At 34.6% G+C, this 24,997-nt stretch overlaps 1 protein-coding gene across 5 annotated transcripts in view; it reads left to right on the top strand.

Moving 5' to 3' along the window:
* Positions 1-24,997, top strand: part of hdac4 (histone deacetylase 4) — a 532,842-nt gene that overhangs the window by 42,969 nt on the left and 464,876 nt on the right. For 4 of the 5 annotated variants that reach the window (XM_039756441.1, XM_039756439.1, XM_039756440.1 and 1 more), the window contains exon 2: positions 18,843-19,080. In XM_039756441.1, the coding sequence (XP_039612375.1) occupies positions 19,059-19,080 (22 nt within the window). In that variant the 5' untranslated portion in view covers positions 18,843-19,058. Of the gene's footprint in view, positions 1-13,065; positions 13,128-18,842; positions 19,081-24,997 lie in introns of all 5 variants that reach the window. The other variant, XM_039756438.1, reaches the window with a different exon arrangement.

The raw sequence follows: 24,997 nt of genomic DNA, 5'->3' as shown, positions 1-24,997 counted from the left end.
GCGTGTCTATGAACTTAATTTAAACTTAAGATTTACACCTTGCTTTCCTATTGATATGTCTACAAAGGCTTGTTTAACTTCAGAGGGTTGTTCCTTTCTTACTGCATCAATAAACAGCTTGTCTTCCTCTTTATCTGAGACATCACACACACTGCATGCACGGGGTTTACCTTTCCCAGTCCTGCAAACTTTAACGAAGTGGTTCAATTTACCACATTTTTTACACTAATCTTCCTTTAGCTGGACATTGACTTTTTCCACCGTGTGCTTTGTTTCCACATTAGCTGCACTTATGAATATGCTTGTATGTGTCACTCGCTTCATATTATTTTGCTGCCTTCTCAATTGTGTAATGCGTTTTTTGTTCAGTGCTCTTTGGAGCTCTTGCTTGTTGTCTCCGTACTGAGTTCACAGTCAGTTCACGTGAGCCGCTCGGAGTACATGCATCGAAGGTTCTCAGCTGTGCTTGTGCTATCTCGTGCGATCTTGCGATGTCCACGGCTTTATTTAATGTTAGCTCAGACCCAGCACTTAAAAGTTTCTCTTGCACTTTTGCTGAGTTTCTGCCAAACACTATTCTATCCCCGACCATCTGATCTTCGTTTGCATAAGCACAGTCCTTTACCAGCAATTTTAACTCCGTTACAAAGTCATCAAAAGTCTCGTTTATTCCTTGGGTCTTCTCACTAAACTTGTGTCTCGTGAATATCGTATTCGTCTTAGGCACGACAAATGCCTCATAGCGGCAGCGTGTCTATTGGATTGCTGCTGACGGACGGCCGTATATGGGCAGGCACTCAATTACGTGGGAGGCATGGGTATGGGGGACACAATATAGGCAGGCCGCCAACTACGTGGGAGGCTTGGTGATGGGGGATGCCACTCCGCCTCACACAGTGACTGAGCTACAGGCTATGGCCGTATATATGTACGTAAGTAGGATTCAGTTATGACCATTACACGTAGAATTTCGAAATGAAACCTGCTTAACTTTTGTAAGTAACTATAAGGAATGAGCCTGCCAATTTTCAGCCTTCTACCTACACGGGAAGTTGGCGAATTAGTGATGAGTGAGTCAGTCAGTCAGTGAGGGCTTTGCCTTTTATTAGTATAGATCAATACATTTTTATTTTGACACATCTGTGTTTCATTTGCTATGATATGCCAGTTTGCTTTCTTTTCAAATTTCCTTTTAGGAAGGCATTCAAACTCGGGTTTCATCACCAAAGCTACCTGTAGATACTAAGGGCACCCAATTACATGTACTTGCGTATTTGGAAAACCTGCTGTTATGTGTTGTGTTAATTGATTTCAGTTGTCACTGGGAAATTCTCCCATTGTGACATTTGTTCAGCTCTATGAATGGCAGGTGTGCAAATAATTCTTTGAAGGCAATTAATTATGTAATCTGAAAACACTAGAATATGTTTTGAATAAAAGGTTTTCTTGTTTCTTTACATAACACAGAAGTAACTGCAACATTTTAGTTCTAAAATATCCTCAATTTAATTTCCATTTCTGACCATTTTTTAACAGTGTACAAATAATTTTTGACTGCATAAAAATAGTGTATGTGTTTGTATTTTAATGTATGTCATTAATATTTTGCAGTACTTCATTAAAATGTTTAGTACTGCTTTACTTATTTCATTGCTTTTGAATACTCTTCAAAATTGTTTCTACAGGCATGTGCTGCCTGTGCCAACTCTTTACCATATGTTGATAGTATCTTTCAGGCTGGTGCCTAATAATTTAGGTATTGTTTTATCATAGCTTTCATTTTTATTCGAAGAAATAGGGCAGGCATCACTTTTTATTTTTTTTTTATCTTTTGGACTGAAGTTTTACAGTGAAATACTATCATAGTTATCCTTTAAATGTCACACTTGAACCCAGATCGTCTATAGTCTGATGATGAGTTGGGCAATGAGGATTCAGACCAGTAAAAAGATTGCTGTAAAACAAGCTCAGTGCTTTTATTAAAACAAACCACTTCAAAAGTAGACAGTGTCCAAAGTATGGTGTACTTAATCAGTAAGTAATCCATAAAATGGTGCACGGCGGATTTTAAAGTCCAATTAATAGATACAAAAAACAGTTAGAACTCTCAGATTAAAACACACTCAGGGTCCATTAGTCTCTGTTCAAAATACACCTCGGTGCATCCTTCCCCTTCTGCACTCTGCAGCTTACTCAGAGGACACCCACTTGCAAATGTGGTCATCCCTTTAACTGAATAGTGCCCCAGCGCCATCTCACAACATCCATGTGCAGCTCTCGAGGCCTTCTGTCTTCTTCCACTACTATCTCTTGGCATCCGTTGGGCGTCTTGGAGCAGATAGTCTTCCCTGCTCCACTTTGATGTTCAGCAGGAAGCAACCCTACCCCGGGATGTCATTACTGTGCTTGGGGCCTCTTCTTGACTGCTGCAACAACTTCCTTTCACCCCTCATTATCTAGATCTTCCTCACTTTTCTTTCTGATCATCTGAAATCTTTCCCTGGATCATTCTTTATACTTTTTGCTGCCCCCTTGTTCTTTCCTAGGCTCCCTTTCTAACTTGTGAGCATAGGTGCTCCACCTAATGATCCACGAGTGTCAATAGGGAATAGCAGAACTAATCGTGCTTGCAGGTAACAGCGAGCCTCCCTCATCAAAAACCCTGCTATGCTCACACAAACCCGTACTGAGCCACCCCTTTTTTTTAAATACAAAACGCTCAACACCACAGACCCCATAGTTCACTTCATCACACACCCCATTGGCTTACAGTGCTAGATTGTTCTCTCTGTCATGTATGCATTTTCTTCAAAAACCTGCTTTCACAATCAGTAGGCAGAATTAAATAAAAACTAACAAATGTTGGCAGGTATAGATACTGATGATTGGACAGGTAAATTAACAGCAACAAAGGGATGAAGTAAAACAGCTTACTGTAAATTCCTATAAACCACCTTATCCCTAAACATTAGCCAGGTTAAAAAGTTAAAAACAAAGTTTTATGAGTGAACCTATAAGTGACTCTTCCCATCATACCTAGATGTGAGTACCTATTTCAGCAATGTAGCTCTCATTTACAAAAGGAAAAAAATGAATTATTTCAACAACAAAGTGCATAAATCTGCTATATAATAAAACATTAACCTGTGTGTGTGTTGTGTGTGTGTCATCCATCCAATCATTTTGATTGGTCAGCTTGACTTTGGTGGATCAGTGATGACACTGTATTTTAAGGTTGTGAAGTTCAATTCTGGATTGTGACAATGTTTTATTTTTATGAAAAAGGAGATAAACGGAACATTTCAACCATAACAAGGCAAATAATGTACCTAGTAATGTTGGATTCCTAAATACTAATGAGAAACAATCAGAATTGCCCTCAAAGACAGAAAGAATTCATGTGATTACAAAGTATATTTACACAATGGGCAATGGGTGCCCATCTACCATTACCAAGCCGATAGGATGTGATGAGGTAGTTGCTTCAAAATGACAGAGTCTGAGTAGCCATGAGTAGTATGAGGAACCTCTGAAAGTTGCTGTCAAAGATGGGAATCATTCAAAAGAATATGAACAATGTTTTGACAGAGGGTAATAAGGGTCTGTCTACCATTAGTGGCAGTCAAAATTTGGACAGGAGGTGAGCAAAGTGCCTTGAAATGACATAGTTTATGAGAACGTGATTGATGGTGGAACCATCGGGCAAGAGAGGTTCAGACACCTCAGAGTTCATCAAAGAAAGATATAGGAGGATCACTGAGGATACACATAGGGCAATAAATATAAAGTATGGAATATTTTTACGTTTATTCTATTACTAGACTTTGACAAGTAATGTAGCTAGTAATTTATAAAGTGTAAAAAGTAAATAAGACACATGATGTTTTAATCAGTTATGGTATTAAAATCAAAATGATGAAATCAGGTGTTTGTAAGAGGAATCAGAAGTGTTAATAATCTTAAATATGGCTATAGGTCTTCTTTGAAAGTGAGAAAGGCTGCTATGATGGCACAGGCTGACACACATTTTTTCACTGTGTCATGTTACAACACCTGAGACAAAACAGCAGGAAAAATGCTAAGTTCAAGCAATAAGTAAGTACATGGAAACATTTTCTGTACAATAGTGCATGACCCATAAAAGTGGTTGAGATATTTAATCACCTGTTGTTGTATTCAAGTTTAATCTTGTTCTGTGCTTGACGAAATTGTGGCAGAGTCCCTCACCCGAAAAAGTTGCAATGAGAAAAGAAGGTTTTGAAAAGTAAATTCATACATTCCAGCTTATGTAATTGGTAGGTATAAGTAGCCTATGATCAGACCCTGCAAATAAGTTGTTAGGAGACATGGCTTGTTCTCCAGAAATAAAATTGATGGTCACTGTGTCATATTAAACAGTGTTTTGGCTTGATGATGCATGAATCCCATACTAAAATTAAGTCATTGTAATTTGAGATTTTGGTATTAAGTAGTTTTAGACTGAAGCTTTGATCAGCCATTAATTGTGTTTTCGTATGTTAGATAAGAAAGTGTATAATAAATCAATTTTATTTTGCTAGGAGTATCACACTAGTAATTTTCACTGGAAAATATTTATGGAGTAACAGGGTGTACTGTCTAAAAATTTGAAAAATAATGGCAGTGATTAATGTTGGCGAGTTATGCAGTCAGATGCTTTACAGTGTCTGTTTTGTCTATTAAAGAATTATTATTTATTACTCAAAAATGAAGTAAATATTGAATGGTTGGTTAGCTTTTTCAAATTTAATTCATTAAAGGAGATAGAAAACAAGAGAAGGTACATGCACAATGTAACAAACAGAATCCTTGAAATTACATTATTTAAATGTAGCAGATGGCTTTATTTAGATACCCTTTCTGCTGTTTTTTTTGCATTTTCCACAGAAATATCAACACTCTTTATTTTTAAAATGAATGAAATTATTTTGTTCAGTATCTGATTGCTCAAATACTGTCTCCAAGTAACCTTTAATGCTATTTATTTTATCTGATTATTGTGTGTGGCAAAAGCTGCCCTGTTTGTGAAACATGGACTGTCATGCTGGCATGTGGTATGCTGCAAAGAGAGGAGATGCATTACATTGTGTGGGCGACGCTGTTTTCTGTTATGGTTCTAAACAGCGACAGGTGTAAATGAGAAGTCTACCATGTGAAAGGCATGACTTGCTGGGATTTTAAAATGCATTATCTGTCTCTCAGGTTTCCTTATGGCCCCTGCTGAGTGTGATTTAATTAATTTATTTTCTTGCGCAAATTTTACTATTCCAGGTGTTGCTAGGCATTTAGACCTAAAGACAGTGCTTTGACCAGAAAAACAAGAAAGAATACACAAACATCGGTCCATTATCCACATGTTTTTGCTAATAATTGCATTAATCAAAAAACATAAGTTAGGTCTGTTAGCTCACTAGCAAGACTTTAACTAGAATGCAGTATCTAAATGTCAGGAAAGTAATTTTTAGAGCTATAGTATTATATATCCATTTTAGCTACACCAAACCAGACATATGAGACATACAAGACCAAACATACATATTTTTTATAGTAACAGAAAAAAGTTTTTTTTTTTAATGAAAAAATATGGCAGAGGGTTCTCAACCTATAATCTGGCTCTCTTGAACATATTACCTGGACAAGTTCCTGGATACTACTGACACACAATCACAAATCATTTACATTGGTCATTCTACTGTTTCTGTTTAGCAGATATTTAACATTACATTATATGATAATGTTTTTAATTCTCTCCTCAGTTGTGTGTCTGTTAATTTAGATTATTGTGCTTCTATTGCAACTCTGCATTGTGAGAACACTTGTGTGTTCATCTAACAGCACAAACATTAACAAACATTAAGAAGTAAGTGACTGTGCAAGAGAGGGTTATACTTATAATATTTATCACTTCAAGGCTAATCCACAGGGAGAACCAATGTAAATGTTTGCAGATGTGAGATTTGCTTATTTAATATGGGGAAAAAGGGATACATTTGCATATAAAGTAAATACAGAAAGGTTTGGTAACGGTAGCCAGTCATCAAACTGCAAGATGCTAAACTGAAGCTGTGAAACAAAATGACTTGCCTAATATAGTTTTCTTAAAATCCACCCTGGAACACAATACCAGTGCCTTTTTATTAAGTAGATAAAATGCAGTGATTTTTGAATACAGTTACATTAAGTGTAGATTCACATTAATCTTTAAAAAAGAATAAAGTACTTAAATAACACAAAAAGCTTTAATGGGCTCTTGAACGATTATAGTGAGATAAATGTGACCCTGCCCCAATCTGGCTAGGAACAAAAAGGTAAACCCATAAGACAACAAAAGCCTTGGTTTTAAATGCAGTGTTTTAAAACTCTTACAATCTTATTTAAAAATAAATAAATACATACATAAATGGCAATCAACATACTACGTTGTGCACCACTAAACACACTATAAGCAGATAAACAAGCCAACTGAAAGCCCATGCCATCAAAGGTTATAATTAATAGAGCTCTCTGACATTGATAACTGTTGTACATGATGATAAACATTGCTTATTGTACTAACAATATTGTGTCCCAAATCCAAGAAAGTGTCTTAGTATGCCTCTACTACGTACTGCAGTATCTCAATCTCAAGCTTTCTTTGTACTTTGTTTGTTGCCTGACTACAGCCTCGCCATTGCTTCCATGCCCATGTTATGAAACGTGCCAGTGCGGGATCACTTGAAAATACTTAGAAGTTGCACACGTCATCAAAACTGTGAAATCAAGAGGATGGAGGTGGAAGGGTTCCGTGACCTGTTTTACCTGATCTTTCAGAGGTCGCCTTACAATTTATAATACTTGAATTGATTCATTTGTACTATTTTCATTAAGTGCATCAATATGCGATTTGTATATATATATATATATATATATATATATATATATATATATATATATATATATATATAGAAATCTTTTTTTTTTTTCTGTAAACTGTAGAAATTTTAGAATTGCATGGAACATACAGTTAAGATACAAACTGTTTAGGTCTCCAAGGCAGCACTAGACTAACATTCAGTAGATGTCTCAAAGTTCTGTTTTGGGTGCTTTGTAATTGTGACTTAGACAAGAAACCAAATGAATGGATGTTTATACAAATATTTTATTAGAATTGTGTCTAATAAAAAAATCTGTCCTTTCGTCCGTATATCTGTCTATTTATCCTATATACTGTATGTACACTGTATATAAAATAAATAGATTTGATTGAGTATGTAATTTAAACTTGAGTTGATGAGGTTTAGTCCTGTAGTCTATTTATTTAGAAGTACTTTACATTTACATTTGCTTTTACAAGCTGAAGTATGTGAAGATCTTGAACAGCATGAAGTATGTATAAATCTTGTAAATATTTAACCACACAAAGAGAATTAGAATGCAGTCAAAATTGAAAATGCATCTGATTATTTCTATGAATGTAGCAGTGATTTCATAAGGAATCTTTTGTTATGGCATACTGTCTCTCTTTATAGTTCCCTCTTGGTAAAAGCAAAGGTAACAGCAGGAGGAGAACATATCAGATGTCTCAATTACTTTCAGATTCATTTCATTTCTTGTCCTTTCCTGATGTTCAGTGAGCTTAATTTAGTCTTCTGTGTAGATAATAGGCCTATTATGCAAAGCAAAAAAAAGTTCTCCTTTGCATCTGCTGCACAGCTCAAGGTCATGCTTGTATTATTTTCGGCAATGCCGTTGTCTGTCTTCAAGTTATTTTCTCTGTCATCATGTTCTTTGATTTGCCAAAATTAAAATTATTATTATTTTATTTAATTTGTCATTTTTACTATGGCTGTATTGTGCCTTTTTTGTTATATATAATATGGCTTCTTCTAACTTAATTTTAACAAAACAATAATTTGATTAATCAGTAACCAAGCATCCTCAAACCTGCTTAATGCAATTTCAAGTTGGGGGAAGGGGAAGCTAAAAATATTGTATTTATTTTATTTTAGGATGCTGTATTGACTATTGAGTCACTTTTGCAATTATTAAATAGCATATTTACTTTAAGTATGATTAAAATTACATATGAGGATTGTTTTTAAAACATTGCCCTGGGAACCTGCTAAAATTTAGAAAGCATCATTTGTAGCTTTACCTTGGAAAATTACAGTTTACTTTATGCTATAAAGCAAAGTACAGGCCACTGTAAATTCAATATCCATTTGTTGAGCCCAGACTTAAAATTCTATTTGCACTGCCTTTTAAAAGTTCAGACTAACCAGTGGTGCATTTTTTTGTGGGAAAGATGTTGCATTTTGAATCTGATTACCTTCAGAAAGAGTCCACCTCCAAATTAAAGTGAAACATCGATATCGTCTGTTTGTGAGCATGTAGTACAGCAGCAGCACAGTTTGTTTTTTTATTGTCCGGCCTCAGTAAGGAGCTCTCTACACTGAACTGTTTTTCCTACAGTTTGTTTTCTTAGAGAATAGCACTTTTCTGTTTTCACTTCTGAAGTATTTGCGGACTTTCATAGCTTGTAAGATTAGTGAAAAGATAAGCTAATGTTTCTTCAACTTAAATACAAAAAATGCTTCTTTTCCCTGAACCCAAATAACATGCAAAAATTTTCCTATGTTTGACATAAATTCCCAAATCATAACAGCAAAGGGATTCCTTACAGGCTGCAGTAAATTAGAATTTTTATTATTTTCTCAAATTACAATGTTGCATACAGTATTTCAGTAGATTTATTATAGTAAATGCCATATTTTAATTTAAAACAAGTCTAACAGCAGACACTTGTGTCTGTCATCTCTGCCTGTTCACCTTCTGTTTTTATGTCCCTTTTCTAAAATATTCAGCTGTATTTCTGTTACTTCTTTCATTTTGGGCTTCTTGATCTTTGTATCTTGTATTCAAATAAAATAAATAATTATTACTGCTACAATATGGTATTGTTTAATGAATTTTGTTAATATTGTAGTATTTTGAAAAAACAATCAAAAAGAGGTGAACAAATATTTCAGAGGTACACTGATTTTACTTGTCTGTCATGAAAGTTTTTGAGAATCAGCATGTTCTGCTGTGTGGCGTGATCTTAACATCTTTGCTTTAGGTTCATCACGGCTGACTTTTTCCTGGCACGTTGCATTTAGTATATCTTTCATTTTCACACACTTTAACATACTTCCACACAGCAAAATATTTTGTAGGATTTTCAGCCCTTTCCCATCTGTCTACCTAACTTAAAAGAGAATTTATTATTCCTGTTACGTACATGCCTGCACAGTGGCTGGCTGATTGGATAATTGATTGTATAATATTTACCCATATAAAGGAAAGCCAGAAAGTGCGGTGCATGTGAGTGCAGTTTACATTTTATTTTAATCATAAAACTTGCTAATGATTGGCAAGTTAAACACTGATATCTGTTAACTAAGCGAAACAAAAGCTGACCATTTGTGATCTATTGTCGAAAAGCCATTCTATCAGTAAAGTAGCTGACACTCTTGGTAACTGGGGGGCAAAAAGTGGTTGCCTGAGAATGGCAGCTGTCCATGATGAGCCTGACTGTTGCATGCAATTGTATTTTAATGAGCCTACACCACATGAGTCATTAGTTGTTTGCCTTGTAGACTCATACATATACTTTCATTATGTCCAGCAAAGGCACAGAACAACTCTGACTTGAGTGGATCTGCAAATGCATCTTTATCAGAAGAAAGACTGGAACACCAGATTATTTCAGTAGAAAGGCAGTTACAGTTTGGGTTCCCAAGTCCATCTGTTTACTGATTATATTATGCAGCATTTCCTAGAATCTGAAACAATCTAAGGGTCTACTCACACTGGCAATTTGAATCCATGCCTGAGCACATTTGTCTGCATGTAACCCCCCCAAAGTGTAGTTCATATGATTAGTGTGATTGCTTCATGCTGGGCCAACTGTACCGTGGTCTGGCCCTCTTGGAAGAGGTGTGCCTGGGCATGGTTCAATAGGATTAGGGAACAGTTTCATTGTTAAACGTGCACAAGCACAGAAAACGGATGAGACGTCAATTATGCAACAAGTCAGATAGTGAAATTCTCATTTCATTCAATACCATTTGAGTTAAAAACAAGTTTTTATTCTCACCTTACAGATGAACATGCATTGTAATTGGCAAGAAAGGCTGCACATTCGTTCCTTAAAATCATTTGTCTCCATAAAATAATCTTCTTGTACGTACAGCAGAATTAACAGCATAACGCCATGCTGCATACTCAGATAATCTGTAAGAGGGTAGAGCATCATCCTGCTCTACACGACTCCATAAGAAACACAAAATAAGTAAAATCATTTTCAAATGCATGCTCTCACTCGGTGTTCAGATCTTGGTTTGGCTTTATGCAAAGTCGGATGATCATGATGAAAGTGTGCCCAGGCCCAGAACGTTAAGTTCAATGTGAGCGCAGGCTAGCAGGGAGTAGGGAGGGGAGACAATCGCTCTTGGGCATGATACAGAACAAAAGTGCCTAGTGTGAGTACACCCTATAACAATCAAATCGAAACAGACAGCTTTCCTGGAAATCATGCAAGTTTCATTCATCTTTCTTCCCAGCTGTGAGAGTGATAGTATACCCTTTAAATAGGGTTGATTAAAACAATGATGAAAGGGTCTGCCTAACAGTAGTAGAAAAATGACTCCGACAAGATTCAGGTATATCTTTGTTGAACACCAAGTGTCCAAGTCGAACACCATCCAGGAACTCATGTTGTAAATTTCTTAATTCAGCTAGAGAGGTTTATCAGATTATTGGAAAGTGATTTTTTTTTATTATAATACCTAAAGTGGAATGACGCTCTTTTTAAAGAGTTTAAAGCTTTCATAGATTTTTGAGGTTGCCACAACAGACCACTACGTCTGACTATTTATGTGTATTTCGATGCTGATATGAGTATGAGACATATTCACTATCCATTTCAGGATTTTGACATATTTTCACTGCATTACGATCTGAAATCTTTAACACTAAAACACTGTAACAATAAACTGAAGAGAAGATTTTTCAGCTTTTTTTAAATTTATTATAAACAAGATACTGGAATTCTTGGCTAAAACTCAAAGCATAAGAACGGAGTTGTGCAGAATGCCTTTGCCATTCTTTGAGAATCCACAGGTGAAACTGTAGTAATACATACTACCTAAAAATGGCTATTACATTTAAGCTTCAATTAAGACACATATGGGCTTGGTTTCAAGGAGTTCACTTTTTTTTTTTTTTTTTTTAAAAGTTGCTCGATGTATATTCAATGAAAGGGGTATATTTTCACAGTCATTAAACAAAAAAATATGTTGTCATTAAGCGTGTGAATTTCATTGTATTTGTCTGTGACTGATACCCTGTTTTCCTTAATGTGCATGTTGATGTTAGACATACTATTAACTGTAGTTTGGTCTAGTAATGGTGTTTTTTGGTATTCTGTTGAGGGTTGGGAGCTTCTCACACAAATGTGCTTATTAAATATAAATAGAATTTTGATAGAATTATAAAGCCAGGATTTTTTTTTCATCTTTTATATTCTTAACTTTACAGTCCTTATTATTTTATCTTTCAAAGTAATATATTTTTCTTGTTAAGCATCACAAAAATTTATTTTGTTTTGATGTGTATGTTTAATTGTGTGCTTCTCATCTGATGAAACAGCAAAGAATAACAGCATTAGACATCCCATAGGCTTTACAGTGTTGATTAGTAATGTCTCAGTGGCATTTGTTTAAATGTGTGTGTGTGTGTTGTTTTTTTTTTTTAGATAAATGATAATTTATTTCTGCTGCATTTTTTTTTTTACCTTTTGTAATTCCTCACTTTGACTGTATCTTTTGGCATTCAGCAGTGTTTTTCTGGAGCATTAATAGTATTTTGTGAAAATCAATGGCAAACCTCCTATTTGTTCATCTACTGCTTCAGTTACTGAGATCATGCTGAGTCTTCCTCTCTTGCTTCCTAGTTTAATGGGTGATTCTTGATAATAAGGTTATTGCTCCTGATGTTGTAAGGTTAATGTCAGAAAGAATTTTGATAAAGGAGCAGCTGCAGAGAACTGATAAAGTGCATTTTTCAAAATAAATATGTTAACTATGATGTAAGCAACAAACAGTTTAAAGGATTACCACATTCAAACATGATATTTTTTATACAGTTTGTTACTTACCCCATGCAGTTACTAGGAATGACTAAGAGAAAGTTTTAATTACATATTTTTGTGGAGAAAGGATAGAACAAAGTTTCTGATAGAACAGGGCCCAATAGTGACCATCTCTAGACAATGGAAATGTGAAAAACATCCATGGTAAAATGAAAAAAAAAAGAATCCAATGTTACTTGTGTCACAAAATCAGCATGTCATTTATCCAGTTGTATACTCAAAAGGTAAAAAATGCATGGTTATTTGCTAAAATATTGTTAAGTAATGATTTTGGAAGTAAATAGTGCAAATCATAAACAGAAAATGAAAGTTTTACTTTTGGAAATGTTTATTATTTGCAGTCTTTATTCCAAAAAGTAACATTTTAACAATATTTTAGCAGAAAGGTATGTTTTACACATTTTGAACATAAGACTGAATAAGTGACATGTGGATAGTGCAACACGAGTATCATTGAGATATTTTTCCTTTTTTTCCCATAAACATTTTCATATTGTTTGCCATTCTCCAGAGCTGGTCACTATTGGGCTCTGTTCTATCAGAAACTTTGCTATGTCCTTTCTTCATGAAAACATGACATTAAAAATTGTTCTTTGCCACCAATACAAACTAAAAAGGGAAAGTAACAATCAAAAAAATATCATTTTTGTGTGTAATGTTGCTTTTAATATTGTGATGGCCTCAATCAAAAATTGTGGTCTGTCTCAGAGTCCTTCTTACTCTCAAGTTAATTTAGGTGATAGTATTAGTTTATTTATAACCTTGGGAAGCATACTTATGTAGTGCATAGTGCTACTTATTTACTGATCCAGACTGTTTGGTTCAAATCCAAGGTTCACCTCTGTATTCTACTTTTATCTCTGTTTGTTTTCCAGATACTGTGGTCTCCTCCAACTTCCCAGATGCTCACAGTTGAATTGTTTGGCGTGGGCTTTGTGTGAGTATGTGAATGAGTGTGCTCTGTGATGGGGTGAAGAGCTTTGAATGTTGCCATTTTAGTTTTTGGCTGTCCACTTGTATTGGAGTTAGTGCGTTTGAAAAATAGGCAAATGGAGACAGATTTATTTTTTGTTTTTATTGAAGCACATACTCCACAATACCTTGTATATGAACATAGTGATAGTGTTAAATATTTAATTTTCACTTGTTATTGAACTGTGGACTACAGTACCTTGATTTGTTTTTTTTTTTTTGAAACTTAGAAACCTTCTAAGGATGACAGCACTAGGTAATAGGCAGGATTACAAGTTCACCAGTTCACACACTCTCATTGAACTTGCAGTAGGCCAATTAGCTGTCATAAATCAATTTAACCTGTTCCTTTTAGGATGTGTGAAGAAATTAAAGTGTTAAAAAAGTGCAGACAATGGGGAGAAGGCATTGAAAATTAAGCTTGGTGATCATTTGAATTATGATGTAACAGTACCAGCCACTGAGCAATAGTCACACTCATGTATCAATATCAATATATTATATGACAGGCTGTACCCCGTGGCTTCACCCACATAGTAATGAAATAGGATCTGCTTGTTCAGCTCTGACGGGAAAACGTTCCCCGTGTGGGGAAAAAAGCACATGGTAATGATATCTGTGGCAATCAGCAGCTACCCTGTAAAACACATGAAGCTCTGATCTCTCTCTCAAAAATGTCAAAGGTTACTCCGTAACAATCTGTAGATGATAATGTCTGTTGAACAAACAGGTATCCCTAGCTAAGCGGAGGCAAGGCGCACTCCAACACATGGCAAGACGTAGACTAACTCGAACAGAGGCTGCCGAGTGAAAGAGGAAGGCACCGCCCCCCTGCTTTCAGCCACTCTGTTGGATTTGCATAAATACGTTGGTACCGCAAGCGAACTATGGTACTTAGCGCTATGAGAGAAGTCACAAAATCAAGCAGAAAGTTCGAGCAAATTATAGAGAACAACCAGATCTAAATCTGTTAAGTAATTCTCTCGTGAAAAGTGGACAGACATAAAGCGGACAGAATACAGACAGAACGCGCATGGAGCACAACATTTTTAAAATCGAGCATCTATGGGCCAAGGGTAACTTCCATTCAAAATTTCAAGTCCTCATGGTTCGGGAGATTTTGTGATGAGTGAGTCAGTGGTATTTGGCATATATATATATATATATATATATATATATATATATATATATATATATATATATATATATATATATATATATATAGAAAACAGTAGTGTTGATTTGCCCATCTTGGCAAAATGCAGATTATTTACATGATTGACTTATGGTATTTTGTTGATCATGCCTTTTGCTTTATACTTGGTTTGTTCATATCTAAGCCATTTTTAAAATTATACATATCAGCATAAAATTGCTTGCCATGAACTCTTGGTGCAATAGCAATGTGTTAGCTTATACATCTTCCACTCTTTACATGATATGTTCATACTATATTGGTTGTTAATTGCTGGTTTTAAAATATAGCTAAAAACACAACTATAAAGGCCTCAAGTTGATTTAAAAGCTTTTGCGCCCAACCCCTTACAGCTGTTTTCATGAGCTGATCTTTTGTGGCCATCACCACAACCACATTGAATTATATCTGCTGTAATAAAGCCAAACAACAAATATTAGCACATACCCGTATTATAAAGGATGACCAAAATGCCGCTGGAATAAAATCAATAAGCTGTAAGTATAGCAGAGGCTTAATAACCAACAAGTACAGACAGTGCTCTTGGGTATAGCTGTAATGTACATTTAGATTGTAAGCTTTATGATCCATTTGCTGGAAGAAATAAATCAGCCTGGTTTGGTTTACATTGTCTTTCCTTCTTGAATTGTCTCCCAGTAATCTGATATCTCATTTAAGATTGTTTTGTTTTGCATTTGATCTTCAGAGTTTTTTGTGTTGAGCACAATAAATCAGGTAGACCATGGTGTATTATCCAAGCACTTTGGTGCAGTATGTATTCCGTAAATACACTTTTCCAAACTGTACATTTAAAAAGGAGGCGCAATGAAAAACTTCACAATTAAATGTGCAATATTATTGATTCATTTCAGTGCTACCAGAAGAGATGAGTTTAGTCATTAGGGGAAATATGAAATATATCAGTACTCTTATCATGAGCATCCTTGAAAGATTTGTTTTGAAACTCTGTGTAACATTATTATTATACCTAAGCAGTACCAACTGTAGTGTTGCAATTTCACCTTCATCTATTAATACTATAGTCCCTTTAATACCTTGACTCCCCCATATTCTGCATTACTCACCCTATTTCAATTGATATACAGTATCTATAGACTATTGCAGCATTCATGTGCACTTGGACAGATGGTAAATCAGAGTTTCCATGTCGTAAATTCTACTTGAATGCACTATGACCTTGTAGCTACTACATGGACAAGTCGGAGAAGACAGATCTATCCGAATTGTCCTGAGTTGTGATGTCATGTTGGCTTTTCATCTTAGCCAATCATATCAAATAAAACATATAACCTGGTCAGCCAGAAATGCCATTTTTATTGGTTGAATTGCATTTGAAGAGTGGTGTTACACATTTAATTTGTTTATTTTGCTCTTTATTTTCATGAAATAGTCTGATCTGAAACCAACATTAACACTCTGAAGTGGGAAGGTGAAATTTCATAACATTGCGCTATGGATAGTCTCAGAGTAAATATAGCATATAGGCTGAGTTGCTTGTGTGCCATGAATTTTGGTGAATCTCTTCTGCTATGCTATTTTGTGGCTCTGTTCTGTTTTGATAAAGTGGACTGCTGCTTTGTTAAATAATGTGTTGAATACAGTGTGGATTCTGAGTTGGTATTCATAGATACTAATTGCTAGCAATTGTATTGGTCCAATTTTACACTCTTATATTCTGCAAAGATTCTGTTTGGCATTTAATGAGTACCAAATGAGCATTGAACTTAATATTCAAATGGCCAAAAATTTAAAAAGGTACTTGACATAAAATGTACAAACCTGTGAAACTCTTAAGGTGGATGGAAGTAAATTAGTAAGTGACTGGGATCTTCTCCTGCTACAAAAGGCAGAAAGAGTGTGCAGTAGTACAAAAATAATAATAAACACTTGAGGATTGTTATTTATTTTACACACCTGTTTAATATTAAAAATAACATGCAAATTTTCAAGTCTTCTCACCCAGCTTCATCTTCATGTTGACACTGTATGTCATTTGCAGGAGAACTGTCTCGTATAACAAAGTGCATTTTCAGGTTTGTGCTGCAGTCCAAGGCCTTAATAAAGATAAGGCAACCAACACATAATTTTGCTAATAACAATATAATTTAAAAATGAATCAAAATAAATATATACTTAACATGCCACCTTATTTTTTTTGTGAAGAAGCCAACATTGAGAGTTCTCCTTTCATTTTACATGTAACATATGTATGCACTGATCTGCTGCTTTTCATTTTGCACACTTCTTCTCATCATGCTTCATGTATAAATTTTGCTGCAACATCTTTAATTCTCTGTTGGCTTGTCAGGGAATTTGATTGTTTATGCTGCTGAATCTTCATTAAACTGATGACTTGTCTGGGTCTAATAATGGACTGATTTTTTTTTTCTTGTTGTGTGTTGTCCCATGTTGTTCCCATCAACAATTACAGTAGGTTAGACCAGTGGTTGTCAACCTTTTGTTATAAGAAATCAACATGTTTTCTCGAAAAGACTGCTAAAGGTTAGGCTTACACACAAAACTGGATATATGTTTATGTTCATGTTTACAGAATATATGTTTACCTAGTAATGACACCAATATTTGTTTAATAATCTTTGAAATACATCCATCCATAGCCATATAGTCAGCAATTAGGCTTGTAGTAGAAATTTATATTGATTTGACATCGGTTGGAAATTATATAGGTAGTACTACATTGTGTTGTTCTTTTAAAATTGTAGCACACATTAAAACTTCTTGTAATCACATAGCTTTTTACCTGCTTTCTCACATCTGCAAGGTGGCATAATGTGATGTTCAGTTGTAAAACGTGTTTTTGTCAACAACCCCTCTTCTCCCAGCCATCTGCACTATCAGCTGGTTTTCTTTTTTTTTGCTACTTATAATTGTGTTAATTTTTTAACATCTGTTCTTTTCAAATCATTTATCACAGCCATTTATATATCTTACACCCCACAAATCTCTGTCATAGATAAACTTTGCTTGCACTTGAGTGGCCAGCTCTTTGTTGCTCATAAAACAATGATTAAGGGGAATAAAGAGAATGAAATTAGTCTTAAAATGTATGTTTTGGTTTAGTAACATTCTTCTATATCGGTAAGCGTAAAAATATTTTTTTATGAAGATCTTACTTAGTTTACATTATCTTACTAATGCTGATCATAAGATATAAAAGAGGACTTTTAGCTTTCTTTGTTAGGTCTAATAAAATATTCCTATTATCTCAGTATTTTGATTTTATAAAAGCTGTATTGGTACTGTAACCTGCTTCAGCTTGTAGTTTTATTTTATTTTCCAGCATCCTTGATGTAAGAAGTGGTACCTAGTTTCCACATTGGGTATGCTTTTTTATGTATACTGTATATATTTTTAGTATTTATTAATAATCTACACCAGACTCTGGTGGTCTTCAAGATTACCTTTTTTCTTTACTTAGGCAGTTTTGATGATGCAGATATAGGTTCCCTTGTACTTTTCTCTGTTCAGAAGTGAAGAGGGTTAGTTTACTTAATCTACCAGAGTAGGACATACCATTTGGTTCAGGGATACAACTGATTTAGGTCTTCATAGCCACTTAGATGCTTTCATTTTCCTTGTATTGTTGACATCTGAATAGTTGGAAGATCTCCAGTTCTGTAATATCATTCATAAACTGTTGAGCGTTGTAATAATTTGTATTTAGATTCTATTGTTAATTCTTGATCATGTTTCCACACCATTAACTATAGGAAGTACCTTGTTGTTTTGCGGAAGCATAAGGACAAAAGCACTCTTATGTTTTTATAGCATTAAATATGACCAAATTTCAGTTCTGTTTGCATTAGGGTTGTGTGGTATAACGGTTCTGGAAAGTACAGAAAAGCCCAAACGGTATGGTACCAGCATTTTGAGATTTTTGGTACTGAAAGTAAACGTCCGCTTTACTCTCAATCCCCCTTCCCTTGACACTTGCTATTGCAGTTGTCAAAACTAAGTCAGTTTCGTAGTGAAACCATGTGCTTCGATGTAATTGGACCAACCCCGAAGATTGCTTCGATGTGATCAGGATTACATCTTGACTCTCCCTCTTGTTTTGATGGGCTTGGAACTTCATGGGGGTAAACTAGCTTTGCCATTCATCAGGGAAGCCCCCTCCTATTATGGTTTAATGCAATTTGGACTTCATAGATGTAAAGAATAGCTATCTGTATTATGATGCGATGGTATGGTGCACCAGGAAGCAAGCAATTATGTGTTACATTAGGGAGGCTGTAGTAAATATAAGGTTTAGGAGTTATCCATTATTTGCATCAAAACTGTTTTGGTACAGGTACTGATGTCCGAAAACTGGTATTGACACTGAAGTCAAAATTTTAGTACCGATTCAACACTAGTTTACATTCATATTGTGTTTATTTAAACAGTGGTACAGCACAAATGCCTTATTAAATTTTTTATAATGTCTTGTCTTTTTTAATACAGGTTTACAACTTAGAACACTGGGATTGGAGTTGGAATTGACTCCCAGTAGGAGGAAGGCACAATGCATTGGTGACTTGTTTTCTCCTGGCACTCGCCACCTACTCTGGAGCTTACACAGTGGATGGTTTCTGCCTTTTATGCATCCGCGGAGCAGTCAAGCCCTGCGAGCTAAACTTTGAAGAGTGGAACAGCCAGCGTTTGGGATAACCCTCAAAGATGAGCTTTCAGAGCCATCCAGGTAGGAAGGAAACAGGTCTATGTTTTGTTTATATCTTAGCTTGTTTGACTGTTTGGAACCCATCGGAAAAGTATGGAAATCAGACATTGGTATATATAGCTAGACAGCATACTATAATTTGCATTAGCTTACATTTCTTTTAATTTTATTAAGATACATGCTGAAAATTCTGTCATTCTGACATGATATACTTTGTAAAGTTTTTATTGACAACCAAAGTGTTGCGATGTTTACTGTTATTAGTCCACCATCTGTATTTCAGGGTAGGAGTGTCTTCTGTGACGAGATGGACTTACTATGTTTGCACAAGTTTCTTCCTATAGTCCAAAGGCATGCTGTTAGGTCTTCTAGTGAGTCTTAAGTTGCTGAGACATTGTACTTATAGGCAGGCTTTGAAACATTTTGAAGGACACAAAAATATATCCTGTATGTATGCATGTGTTTTAATTGTGCATTACATTTTTGTCATTGAGGCCCTCTGAATTTGAACTTTTAACATGTTTGCTGTTAATAAGTTTCATGTTTACAGACATTTTTTTAATTGTGAAGTTTAGTGGGACTGCCCTAGTGTTTATATGCATTATGTATTTCATAGGTTTAATTAAACCCATATGCTCAAAATGTATTAATAACATTGGTTTATGTACATTCAGTTTCTGTCTTTTGGCATAAAATGAGCAAATATATTGTATGATGTGTGTGTGCATTTTTTATGTATAGTAGTTTTTTCTGCCTTTTATAGTCTTGGGTTTTGTACTTTTATGTATCTTTCATATTTTAGTAAATTGCAAGACTCTCAGTCAGTGTTTTTGTTCTTTTCTATTTTTTATTTTATTTTATATCTTTTATTAAATGAAGCAAAAGTAAGCTTATGAAATAATAAATATTGTCATTTAATACAGATGCCTATTATTAAAGTACTTTAGCAAGATAACAAAAAAAACGTTTGAGGCAGAACATGGCTGTTCCTCACCTGTTCTAAATAGCAATACAGTGGCAGTTACTGAACATGAGTGAAATCTTTATAAAATGTTACTTTCTGTCATTTGGCAGACTAGCCACTCTTCCATATGTTTCAGGTGACTATTTTTAGGCCAGCTGAAGTTAAGCTGTCTCTGGGTGCAGGTTGCATTTCTTTTCTGGGAGAAGGGGAGTTTAGCTCTAAGAAGCTAATTGTTTCCTTACTAATCCTGCAGTGGTTTGATGACTATGATGTCATATGTTTCCTGTTAATAGTCTTAGCTGTTGAATCAAAGACAGTTTACAACTGTTCTAGTGGGTTAATTGACTTGAAGCAGTTAAGGAGCGATAATCTTAGTGCAAAAAAAAGAGTGTGATCTCAGTTTTCAAGGATTTCTTTGCATCATTTCTGTATTTTATTTGTTTTATTTATAAATTGTATTGAAGGAGTTGTGCAAATTAGGGTAGCTAGTTGCTGCAGTGCTGTGGACATTGCACTGGCCCATAGTATTGAAACATAGAAGCGTATTCAAAAACAGTTCCAGGATGTTGCACCAGTTATATCCACATTGTCACTAATAACCTTAGACTGCATCAGTGGAAAAAGATTGCATGTGCAAGCATCAGAGAGAAAGCTTCTCTGCTGGATTATTTGTCTTATTCTTAGAATACAAGGGGTATTTTTTTACGGATATGACCAAAGTAGGTAAAACATTAAATGTCTGCTTAGAAACGACCCTGTTAAGATTGATACCTAAAATTGACCTGAACATTCTAGTACACAGACGTAACTTTTTATTGCACCTGTTGTACACTGTTTTTCAATTGGAGTACTTCAGAATTTTCAAAGCACTTTAAATACACAGTGTACATTACAAGTCTGAAAGAAGTAACCCTGTCTGCATTAACACCAATTATTTTTTCTGTGTATGTGTATTGTGAGTTGCAATTTGGGAGCACAATGTTAAGCTTCATTTAAATGCTAAAGTTACCAGATAAATCTATAATTTAACAAAATAATATTTCTTCAGTTACATCATTAATTAACTGCTTTATATAAGATTCATTTGTGGGTGAGTGATCAAGTTTGTTTAATTCCAGAAAGAAAAATAAAAGCTCTTTTAGTGATTAGTAAGAACACTGAATACTCTTAACCTTAAAAGACTTAAGGGCTGGAATGAAGCCACCCAAAATGTAATATTGTAACACTGTCTTAAGACAGCTTTCTCCATCTCAGAAATATTGCAAAATTAAGGCAATTTCTTAATTTGAAGAATATTGGATTCCATGATTGTGGTAACTCCTTTCTGTGTTGGAAAAGTTAACATAACTTCTTTGTATTTCATGGTTTATTTGGGCTTCATGAACAGATGTTAATTCCCACCTTAATAAACTAAACTGCTTGTTAAAAATGTAATTATTGATAAGGCTTGTAAGCTGTATCAGTTTCTTAATTTTCAGTGTATTGGATTCCATAGTTGTGGTAACTCCTTGCTGAGTGAGAACCATTAAATCTGCTTCTTTATATTTTTTGGTTTACTGTGATATCATAAATAAATGTTTAATCCCACGTTGATTACCCGAATGGCTTGTCAGATCATTAATTTGGCTTGTAAATTGGGCAAAATTACTGTTTTTTGTGTTGTTCTCTCTGTTGAACCCCTAATCCTTTTTTGGAAATTAAACCTCTGCCTTCTTCTTTATCTTCTTAGCATCCAGCAAGAGCATTTGGTATAGTGCTGTCAGTAACAGACACGTTGCTAGATTTTCTTACATTTCTGTATTAATGTAGGATTATTGAAAAATGCAAAGGAATGATGCTAAAACACTGGAATCCCATATTTATTTTTTAAAGCTTTGTGGAAGCAGGGCATTTATCTATTGTATTCCAATCTTCCTGTATTAACAGGATGTTACAAACCTAATATTTCATGGCAGCCAGAAAGGAGTACAGTGTGCATTATTGTTCTTTGAATTACGTTAGATTTTTAGTGCTCTTTTGGTAAATATCTGTGTCACTATAAGATGATTGACAGGTTATGGCAAATAAATGAAAAATGAAATAGAAATGTTTAAATTAAAGATGCATTCACAAATACAAAAGTTGAGTAAAATAAAAAAAATGTTTGCAACGTATGCGTGTATAACAATGACACACAATGTTAAATGTTATTATTTTAAAAGTAGCTGATTACCCAGTGGCTTCACTCACTGAGTGCAAGGGAAAAAAATAAAATGTAGTATTTATAAAATAAGTTATTAAGTAGTAAAACATTTTGATAAAAGAATTTGAAGAACATATAAGAAGTGTATAAATTATTAAACAGTAACATTTAAGAAGTAAAGATACATTGAGTACTACTGCATGGGCTTCGGGTAAACTACCTGCTTGACAACCTTGCACTACGTGCCTGTGATTTAAGAGAAAAATTATTCTGAGAAATATGGACACTGCCTTTCCATGCTTAATAAAATCTATGGAAAGAACTCACTTGAGTTCCTTCATGTGCTTTTTGTATCTCACATGTAGCTAGCTGTTTGAAAAGCAAAACAAAGCTTATCCGTTGAGCTCAGCTGGATTACTTTTACTGCAGACAGTTTGTCAGAGTCACATGATGCAAGTCTGGTAGGAAGAGCAGAGTAAATCTGTAGCTGCACAGATGTCTGCATATGGCTATTTTTTATCAGCAAGGTGTGAATAGACAAAAACCTGTTTTATGATTGTGATGCACAAATACTAATTAAATCTGTATAATATATTTAATTAAGTCTGTTCAGTGTTTAAAATGGAATATTTAATTTTTTTTCTTATTGAATGTTTAGTTTGCTTTTTTGCACCTTTAAATTTTATGATATTTCATAAACTTTTAACCTTAACATAAAAATGCTACTTTTTGAAAATATATTTTGTTTACTTGCAACACAAGCTGGTTTAGTTCTTTGCACAGTGAGTAGTTAAGATTGAAAATATTGTCTTTTTTTTACATGACATCTCCTTTGGCTACATATCTAAAATGCTTGATTAGTCTATTACAGTGCTAAGCGCACTAAACACTCTGGTCAGTTTTTTGTGGGTATAGTCATTAGGCATTATGTTATCTACAGGCTGTCCGTAAATTTTGAACTACTGCTTTTCAGTTATATGCCAAAAGTCATTGAACACCCTTTTTCATTTTACAAACCACAGTAACGCTGAATTTTCACTGGTACACAAGTCTGTGTAGATTTCCAAATGGTCATTACTACCGCTAATATAATATAATCTTTGCAGCCATTCAAGGTATGCTTTTGATATTATAGCTTTTTCTTTTTATAGTAGTTTTAGTTATTGTGGTAGGGTTAAAGAGTTATTATGAAGCTTAGTTTTGTGTCAGAATCAAAACTGTAGACTTAATAGGTTTGGAAATACTAGTCAATAGAAGCCCTATACGCATGTTCCATTAAAGGCAAGGAAAAACTAAACCAGATACTGAATTTGAAAAATGTTATGAGATTGTTATATTTTTTGATCATTTGTGCTGAACAAACTGGACCTTTGCATGCAAATTATTGATCCAAATGTAACTGGAGTAAACAACAAAAGGCTGAAGTAGCCTAATACTGCAGAAGTGTAAAGGAGAAGACTCCTTCTTTTGTCATTGTACAGTTTACTTTTCTGTTGTCCTGCCACAACATTTACACCAGCAGCATATGGAATACTTAATTTGGGGTTGAAAGAAGCAGCAAATTTTCTGAATGATAGCACATCACATATCCTTGTAGGCAATCCAGTTTTAAAGAACAAATGACATATGACTATCTTGTATTCTTTTGTCTTCAATTGAGACTGTTCCTCAATTAGCTACACCATGTAAACATGATGTTAATGTTTGCTGTTTTGCATTATGCGGACTTAGACTTGTATGTGCATTCTGATGGTTGGTGCTTCAACTTTTGCTTTTTTTTAACCAGAAATAGGCTGTGAGCCATATTGGGAATTTTAATGTTTGTTGTGATTTTACCCTTACTCTGTACAGCACACAACATACTCTACTCCAGGATAGTGTGCTCAATCTTATAGCTTTTGATGTTACATTCAAAAAATCATAGGGCTTTGTTGTTTTTTACTGATGCCACCTCGGTCAGATATAGTTTATATATAGAAAAATAGATTGTACTGTCTTTTGACAGATATGAAAGAAATGATGCTGGTATTCTTTACTATCGAAGACCAGTTCATCCTAATGAGGCAATTCTTAACTATGCTGGTAAATGCTCAATGCAAACCGTACCTTAACCGTTGTTGGGTAAGTACTTGCCCACAGCCTTCTGAGCTTGTTTTGGAGAAAATGGGAGGGAATTCACAACAACCAGTGAAAATACTTCCAGCAAATTCTTTGAAGACAGTAGACTAAATGAAAGGCCTGCAGATCAGGTTATCTCGAAATATCCTTGTCCTTTGGTCTACCACTGAGAGTAAAGAACTTTATCCTTGAATTCATTAAATTGTTCCACCTTTTCACCATGCTTTTATTTGTGTAAAAATAGTATCATTAAAGACAGATTGAAATTTTTAGGAATTTATAAGAATTAAAGTGTAGTTTCCAGAAATTCTAATTGACCTGTGAAGGAGCCCATTAGTTTTACAAATTTAGTATTTTTTTAGTTCTTTTGTCTTTATCTTGATAACTGTGAAAGTGGGTTGCTAAAAAATAATGGTGCAGCTGAGCAGTTGCTGTGGTTTAGCTGAAAATAATTTCAAGTCATTTGATTTATTTATTTTTTTTGGAATCCTATGAGTGATGCCAATTAGTAAGCCTGCAGTTTTAAAACTGATGTTTTCCCTGGCATCGAATGTGCATTTGCACTGCCAGTGGGAGCATTTTGTGTGTATGTGTATGAGAAAAAGTGTGAGTAAGTTTGTATCGTCGACCTCACAAATTAAAGCACCTTTCTTATGCATGCATTAGACATAATG

The sequence above is a fragment of the Polypterus senegalus genome, chromosome 6, assembly GCF_016835505.1.
Source record: "Polypterus senegalus isolate Bchr_013 chromosome 6, ASM1683550v1, whole genome shotgun sequence".
NCBI classification, from domain to species: domain Eukaryota; kingdom Metazoa; phylum Chordata; class Cladistia; order Polypteriformes; family Polypteridae; genus Polypterus; species Polypterus senegalus.
The sequence above is the reverse complement of the archived record's forward strand: the minus strand, read 5'-3'. Positions and strand labels throughout refer to the sequence as shown.